Below are 8,982 nucleotides of genomic sequence, written 5' to 3'. Positions count from 1 at the left end.
GTTCGAATTTTATCTCTGATAAGTTTGATTTTCTCTGAAATTTGCTGAACCAATTCCTGCCCCAAAATCTATCTCTCACCAATTTCATCCCAATATAACGGGGATTGGCATCTCCTGCCATATAATGCCTTATATGGTGGCATTCCAATGGTAGCCTGATAGCTGTTATTATAAGCAAATTCAACTAGTGGCATGTACTAGATCCACCTACCACCAAAATCTAATATACAGGCTCACAACATATCTTCCAGTATTTAAATCATCCTCTCCATCTGTCCATCGGTCTGAACATGAAACGCCGTACTAAATGTCAGCTGTGTACCCATGGCTCTTTGTAAACTTTTTCAAAACTGCGATGTGAACCATGGGTCTCGATCAAAGATGATGGACACCAACACTCCATGTAGTCTTACTATCTCTTGTATATATATCTTTTCCAACCTACTCATGGAGTAGCCAACTCTGATGGGAAGAAAGTGAGCAGTCTTTGTCAACCGATCTACGACTACCCAAATAACATCCTGACCATGAAGTGCTGGCAGCAATCCTGTAACAAAATCTATAAAAATATGTTCCCACTTTCACTCAGTAATGTGGAGTGGCTGTAATTTTCCCGCTGATCTCTGGTGCTCAGCTTTTACCTGCTGACATGTCAAACACTACTTTACGTACTTAGCTATCTCTTTCTTCATATTGCTCCACTAAAAGGATTCTTGAAGATCCTTGTACATTTTAGTGCTTCTTGGGTGCATTGTATACAAGGATTGATGTGCCTCCTCCCAGATGGTTCTTTTAATTTCAGGATTTGCAGGTATGCATAGTATGGTACCCAACCTCAGAGCATCATCATCTAAAATAGTAAAATTAGCTCCCTATCCACTATGTACTTTATCTCTGATCTTTACTACTTTCGCATCTTGCATTTGAGTAGTTTTAATTTTCTCTAACAAAGTTGGCTGAAGTACCAAACCAGTAATAAATGTTTGGTGATCTCCCTCTACTAGCTCTACCCCAAGCCTTTCCAAATCCATTCCAATCTGATGCTGCATCACCACTGCTGACATAGAGGTATTCCCTGATTTTTGACTCAAGGCATCAGCTACCATATTTGCTCCCCCTGGGTGGTAACTGATGGTATAATCGTAATCTTTAATTAACACCAATCATCTCCTCTGCCTCATATTCAACTCTTTCTGTGTGAAGAAATATTTCAAACTCTTATGATCTGTAAAGATCTCACATTTCCCAACGTACAGATAATGCCTCCAGATCTTTAAGGCATACACCACTACAGGCAACTCTAAATCATGCATCGAGTAGTTCTTTCCATATTCCTTGAATTGTCAAGAAGCGTATGCCACAACCTTTCCTTGTTGCATCAATACACACCCAAGTCCTCTTAGAGACGCGTCATTGTAGATCACATAATCTCCATCCCTTGATGGAATGGTAAAAAATGGTGCGATGACGAGTTGCTTCTTCAACTCCTAAAAGCTCTACTCACATTCATCGGTCCACTCTAACTTCACACTTTTCCTCATGAGCCGAGTTAGAGGGTCTGATAATCTGGGAAAACCCTCTACAAACCGCTGGTAGTATCCCGCCAGACCTAAGAAAATTTGGATCTTCTAAAGATTTCTCGGTCTTGTCCAATTCACCACCGCTTCTATCTTGCTTGTATCTACTGAAATACCATCCTCGGATATCACATGTCCAAGGAATGTAACTTCCCTTAGCTAGAATTCACATTTCTTAAACTTAGTGTACAACTTCTTTTCTCTTAACACTTGTAGCACCATCCTCAGATGATCTTTGTGCTCCTCAAAACTAGACCAGAATATCATTAGTGAAAACAATAACAAACTGGTCCAAATACTGGTGGAATACTCTGTTCATTAGGTGCATAAATACTACTGGTGCATTAGTCAATTCAAAAGGCATAACCAAAAACTCGTAGTGGCCATACTTGGTTCAGAAAGCTGTCTTCGGAACATCCTCTGCTTTAATTTTTTCTTGATGGTATCCCAATCGAAGATCAATCTTAGAATAGACCCGGGTTCCCTAGAGCTGGTTAAATAAGTTATCAATATGGGGAAGAGGATACTTGTTCTTTACTATCACTATGTTTATCTCTTTGTAGTCTATACACATCCTCATCATCCCATCTTTCTTCTTTACAAATAAAACTGGCGCTCCCCAGGGCGACACACTAGGCCTGATAAACCCTTTGTCTAACAGTTCTTGCAATTGGTCCTTCAGTTCTTTTAGTTCAGCTGGAGCCATTTTGTAGGGTGTTTTAGAAATCAGTGCTGATCCTAGAAGTAATTCGATAGCATACTCAATTTCACGATCCAGTAGTAAACTAGGTAAATCTTATAGAAAAACATTTGAAAATTTTGTGACTACTGTAATATCAGCAAGTTTCATTTCTCCTTATGGCACTTCCTTTATACACACTATGTATCCTTAGCAACCATCTTGGAGTAGTCTCCTTGCTTGAATAGCTGACACCAACTATGGTGGGGCATGCACATAAAACCCCATGAATCTGAATTCCTACTCTTCAAGAGGCCTAAATACCACCTCTTTTTGATGACAATCAATACTGGCATAGTTAGCCTCTAGCCAGTCCATACCCAAAATCATGTCAAATTCCTACATATCTAATACCACAAGATCAATGAGTAATACTCTTCCCTGAATGCTTACTGGATAGTCTCTAAGTACCTTTCGACACCTCACTACTGACCTTGTTGATGTAGCTACTTATAGCTCGGTATCTAACAGCTGGCTTTCTATCCCATGTAATTTGACATAGCCCATAGACACAAAAGAATGTGTCGCCTCTGAGTCAAATAAAACAACAACTTTATATGATAAAACAGTAATAGCACCTGTCACGACATCGCCTGCAACCTCAGAGCGTCTCCTGGTGTCATCACATAGACTCTCACTAGGGCTGTGTTCCTCTTTTGGCCTCCTTTGGGTGCCTGATTATTTCCTTGGAATGGTCTAGGAACTAGTAAATTTGTTGGCTGAGCTCGGCAGTTGCTTGCAATATGTCTTGGCCATCCACACCGATAACAGACATTCTCTCCTACCCAACAATCTCCCATGTGCCTCTTGCCATATCTAGGGCAGATAGGACCAGTTTGCTCACCCTGATATCCATGGTTTCTCGTAATTTTCCTCTGTCCTCTTCCATACCAATCTCCTCTCCATGGGCTCCGACTAGTACCTTCCTAAAACCCAGGAGGCGTGGGCCTTTTTCTCTGGCTCTATATCCCAGTACCCCTCTGTCTGCCTGCCTATGCTATAGCAGCTCTGTCAACCAATTCTGAGAAATCTTGGACTTTGAAAATGGCCACCTGTTCATAGATTTCCTACCTCAAACCCCTCTCAAACTTCCTTTCCTTCTTAGCCTCTTCTGGAACAATATACGAAGCAAAACACGATAGCTCAATAAATTTCGCCGCATATTGCTGAACTGTCAGGTGCGTCAGATTTAAGAATTCCTCTACCTTGGTTTCTTTAATAGTGGTAGGGAAATATCGGTCAAAGAATATCTCCTTGAATTGGCTCCAAGTCATGACTACTAGTACATGTCTTTGTTCCTCTAACAACTTCACGGTTGTCCACCATCTTTCAGCCTCACCCATCAACTTATATGTAGTAAAGAGGACCCTCTGTTCATCAGTGTAGTGCAACACCGTCACTGTTTTCTTAATTTTTTGCATCCAGTTTTCAGTAACTACAGGGTTGGTTCCCCCCAAGAACGTTGGAGGACTCAGGTTAGTGAACTGCTGGATCGTACAACCCTGATCATCTAATGGATAACCCTGTTCTCTACTGTTTTGGGTAATTTCTGTCATAGCTTGTTGTGCCACACTGTGCAACACCTGGTCAGAGTTATTGCCACCCATACTGGAAGGCCCTGCATGGCTACTACCACCAACGTGTGCATTGCTATTTCTAGGATCCATCCTGCAATAGCACGAAAATAATATGAGAATCTTAACTACATAACACAACTATTACGTTAATCTAACTAAGATATCCTCATACCATCTATCTACTAATTTAAGGTTTAGTCCTACCATTCAGAAATAGAAACCGACAATAGTTACCATAATTTTCTTGAAATTGTCACCCCAAGAAAAACACAGAAACCACCCCAAAGTTCCTGCCTCCAAACTGCGAGACAAAACCCTAAATTCTAACCTTAGTCCCTCACATTGACTTTACCAAAATCCCAGTCCATCCTTTACCTATCCTCATCAAAATCCATTCATATACTTTGGTATTGTTTTCCACTATGTACTAAAGTCTACAGAACCTAGCAACCTAGGCTTTGATACCAAACTTGTAATGAACTCAAAATTACTATCATTTATATATATAGATATATGCTATTACTTTGATACCCATAATACTATTCACTATACATCTCGGACCCAAAGTAGTATTGAGGATACCTGTTCTCAAAATATACCACCTAAGCAACGGAAAACATAAAAATACATTAACCTTATTTACAATATCAGAGTTCCAGTATTTCCCAAAATATACATATGCATCTCTCAAAATAAACACAATGCCCTAGGGGCATACCCAAAAATACAACTCCTAACTCAAAACTTAACATGCAACTAGGGCAATAAAAAAATCCTCTCTATCTTGGAGCACGCTTTGCACACCTATCTGGATCACCTGAAATGTTTGGAATGTTGGGGTGAGACACCTCTCAGTAAGACGGAATAAATTACAACCAGTGTGTGGAAATTGAGTTTCGCATGAATAACATAATTATTAATTTAACTATAACTGTGATAACATTTAAATGTAAAACAAATTATAACTCAGACGTAGGCCTTTTAAAATAAACTTTCTATTTGAACATACTTATAACTATAATAGGTAGTTCCCATTCTCTGTAAAACTATATACATATATATATCTATATAACTGTGAAAGCTTCCCTATATGGATAACTGGATGGATGAATTAACCCCGCATGCTTAAATTGTGCGGCCCAAAGGTGGGACTTAACACTGGCTGACCTATTAGGCTAAGTCAAACTATAACCTCTGTAGTACGATTGGCCTCCTCAACCTGGACCGTCTGTTAGGGAGCTTGCCTCTCTCCTTTAGGCACAATCGATTGTTCCATTACACACTTTATCAGAGATGTGTGGTTGCATTCTATACTATGTTAGCTATGGTACCATGTTCTGTAATCTATACTGGTCCATCAGGGATTTGATACTATATAATACTATGTCTGTATATTACTGTTTTACTATGATTCTATAATAAACTGTAATACCATGATTCTGCGATAAGTGTAAATAATTGCTCTGTAATAACTATATAACATGGTTCTGTAAAAGTTGTGTATAATCATAGTTCTGTAAAAGCTATGTATAATAATGGTTCTATAAAAGTTGTATATAATCATGGTAATATAAAGGCTATATAAAATTCTATATTAAATCTCTGTACTATATCTGATATTTCTCATGTCACACAATTTTAATGAAACAATTATACTATATTCTGTATGGGTAAAACTGTATTTTCCTGCTATATGAAAATAATACATATTATACTTTAATTAATAGAATTCACGAATATTAATTGTAAAATAATACATATTATGCTAAATTTCAGAATTTTCACAAATATACCACAATTGTAAAATTCAAAACCCATTAAACACATGTTATACTTTAATTATTAGAATTGCCAAAAATTAATTGGCTCATTTTATTCCCCTTACTTGATTATCGAGAGGCCTGCAAATACACTATACTTATGCTTGCGGCATTCAAAATTCTAAAATCCTGAAATCACATAACCCCAGAATAATATCACATTCACATTTTCCTCGGATCCATATACTCCATTTAACCAAGGAAACATCAAATAATTAATTATTTATCACCCTTACCTCATTTCCTAGGGAAACGCCTGTAGGAACCCTAAATCTGTGCTTGTGGTGTTCACACCAAAACCCTGTATTCCATAAATCCCAATTAATCAATTCTCCCCAGAATTATGCTCATATTCACATTCCTAGGCCTATATACCCATTAAACCAATTAAAACACCAAACAACATCATAAACAAATTCCTTCCCTCAGCTTGGGATGGTGCTTGGGATTCTCAAAACACAATTCTGCTCTGGTCAATTTGAAGAGAATCGCCACTAGGCTGTAGATACGGAGTTTGATTATCAATTGGGTGAATCCAGAGTGAGAAAATGAAGAGAGAGAGAGAGAGAGAGAGAGAGAGAGAGAGAGAGAGAGAGAGAGAGAGAGAGAGAGAGAGAGAGAGAGAGATTCACAGCTGGTGAGAGAGAAGATGAGGGTTTTCAAATTTTTATAAAAACATAACATGCAGCCCCTTATATATTATTCTGTCTCTAGCCAAAACAGTCGACAGTTTTCTTAGGTTCCTAGAAAATGGTCGCCGATTTTCTCTTTAACTAGCCCAGTTTTCACCGTTTACCCTTTAACTAGGCCATGGTAAAATCGCATAACTGTCGACGATTTTCTTAGCTTTTTAGAAAACCGTCATCGGTTTTCTCTTCACTAAGCCATTTTCCATCCTTTTCTTATATATTCTTAATATTATATTTTCTGGGTCTCTACAAAACTTCTCTTAATATCTCAACTTCAATGGCTTTAATCCGGTAGAAAATAACTTAAGTACGAAGTCATTAGTCTATAATAGTTTGTTATCATCAAAATTAGGTTAATGAAACCTTGGGGATCATAATCTACCCCTTTTGATGTTGACAAACCATTCACAAAAAATTGGAGCAAATATAAATCATTTAAATTATACATAAGTTCCTATTTTCCCATCGCTTCCCACTTGATATCATCAAAATTGAAGTATGAGGGGCAAGACAAAAGAATTTAATATTTAAGCACAAAGTTTCAATTTATCAACAAGTTCATTAATTAATTATATATATACCAATATGGTCCTCATAAAATTCTTTTAACATGGTAAAAAAATATGACAAATAATGATATTGTTAGCCATAAGATTTCATTAACCATGTTTTGATGAAAACAAACTATTATGAACTAATGAATTTATGCTTAATTTGTATTTCTACAGGAATTAAGCCATTGAAGTTGGAGAAAAGTTGAAGATAAAATTGAGAGATGTTTTTGAAAACTTTAATTCAATTATTTCTCTCTCAATTGTAATGTATTTTAAAGTTTAAAATCATAAGAAAATATAAGACATAACACTAATGAACCTAAATTGGAAAATGGGAAAACATACTAGACCAAACCTTGGCCTTGTCCTAGGGCTGTCATCCGACCTTAGGGGGCAGTCAACCAATCTACACAGAGGCCATAGGTAGTTAACTAACCCTTGAAGGTAGTTGACCATTTTGGGAATTCTTGCCTTCCTTCAACGGTCTAGCATCCCTTTTTGATGATTAGTTAGCAGTCGATTAGACCTTGTAAGCGGTCGATCAATTTGTCCAACAAAAAAGCTTTAACAAGAAAAAAATGATTAGTTTTCATCCAATCTATATATATATGCCCTCCTAATCCTTAAGAGCCTAAGAGAAACTATCCATACTGCATATATAAGTGCTTATGCCACTACAAAAAGGGGCTTTTTAGTGACGAAACTATTAGTGAGGAGCTAAAATCGTCACTAATAATGAGCCATTACAGACAAAAATAAAGTTCTTTTATTAATAGTCAACATATTAGTGATGAAAATAAAATCGTCACTCATACTTTCGTCACTAAAAGTAGATTTTCCACTCAAACTATTGTAGGAAAATATTAGCAAGGATTTTTTTGGTATTAGTGACAAAAATTTTCGTCCCTAATAGAAGACTATTAGTGACGGTTTTTAAAAACGATTACTAAAAGCTTTATGCAGAAGGGTACTTTTCCCTTTCGCGTGGAAACTCGAGAATCCCCCAAACCCATCCTCTCCAAGATCCATCATGCAAAACCCTCCTCCCTCCTCCTTGTCCTCCCTAGACCGCCACTAACCTCCACACGGAAACCTGAGAACCCCCAAAATCCCTTCTCTCCCAGCTCCCTTGTGGGAAACCCTCCTCCTTGTCCTCCCTGTGCCATCGCTACCCACCTCTGCCGCTACCCACCGCTGCTACTACCCACTACCACCTGCAAGGTCTGCCTCCTCCTCCCCCTCTGCCTACAAATGTTATTCTGTTTAAATAAATTATTTATAAATTTAAGTTTAACTAGTATGATTTTTAATTAATGTATGCCTTCTATATTGTGTTTTATATTTTTAAGATTTACAATGTCTTTGTATTAGCATCATGCCATATTTTTGTTTTTTTTTTTTGTTTTTATGATCCAACACTCTCATCTTGAGTCTAAATTTTTTATAAATGTCATTTTAACTAGTATGATTTACAATGTATTTGTATTAGAATCTTAACTGTGAACTAGTAAAAATTTGCATGATAAAGAGTTAGCAAATCTTATTTCCAGGTGGTGCTTAAAAGTTAGGTGCTCCATGCAAACATTTTAACTTATTACCCAAACCCTTATGGATTCACCATCTTGTGGCACTTCAAATGTTGTTCTTATCATATGGGACTTCTATTTATAAAGTGGGCAATTTAGTGGGGTTCGTTTCCCTCTCAGTTATTGTCGAAGTGAAAAACAGGGTTTAATGGTGGGGTTTCCTCAGTATCTACGTATACTTTAAGGAGTGTGTTCTAGGTTGAGTGTTGTTTTATTTTTTTAGGTTTTGTTCCCCTAGGTGGGTAGTATGTGAGGATTTTAACATGGCAAGATTTTCTAGAAGGCGGGGGGGGGGGGGGGGTTTGGGAGTTAGTATGCAACATTTTGACTTGTTGATAAGGGAGTGTGGCCTTAGAGATTTGCCACTGAGTAATGCTACCTATAGCAGGTCTATCGAGGGGAGGGGGGTACTGGAGTGATTTGTCGGTTAGGCCAACTTG

At 37.6% G+C, this 8,982-nt stretch overlaps 1 protein-coding gene across 1 annotated transcript; it reads right to left on the bottom strand.

Moving 5' to 3' along the window:
- Nucleotides 1-3,097: 3,097 nt before the first annotated feature.
- On the bottom strand, nucleotides 3,098-8,122 carry LOC131163375 (uncharacterized). Its single transcript, XM_058119969.1, has 4 exons — nucleotides 8,036-8,122; nucleotides 4,476-4,495; nucleotides 3,388-3,984; nucleotides 3,098-3,308 (listed from the first exon to the last, which is right to left on the bottom strand). The coding sequence occupies exons 1-4, from the start codon at nucleotides 8,120-8,122 to the stop codon at nucleotides 3,098-3,100; spliced, it is 915 nt and encodes a 304-aa protein (XP_057975952.1).
- Nucleotides 8,123-8,982: the final 860 nt, after the last annotated feature.

The sequence above is a fragment of the Malania oleifera genome, chromosome 9, assembly GCF_029873635.1.
Source record: "Malania oleifera isolate guangnan ecotype guangnan chromosome 9, ASM2987363v1, whole genome shotgun sequence".
In the NCBI taxonomy this organism is placed as follows: Eukaryota; Viridiplantae; Streptophyta; class Magnoliopsida; order Santalales; family Ximeniaceae; genus Malania; species Malania oleifera.
Note: the sequence above shows the minus strand (reverse complement) of the source record. Positions and strands in the feature narration are given on the sequence as shown.

Excerpts from the sequence above, each read along its gene's own strand:
- LOC131163375 (XM_058119969.1), bottom strand. The coding sequence starts at position 8,122 with ATGGCACAGGGAGGACAAGGAGGAGGGTTTCCCACAAGGGAGCTGGGA. Across the intron at positions 3,985-4,475 it reads GTGGTATATTTTGAGAACAG|GATGGATCCTAGAAATAGCA; the intron begins GTATCCTCAATA and ends GTGCTATTGCAG. Across the intron at positions 3,309-3,387 it reads AAGTTTGAGAGGGGTTTGAG|GCAGGCAGACAGAGGGGTAC; the intron begins GTAGGAAATCTA and ends GCTATAGCATAG.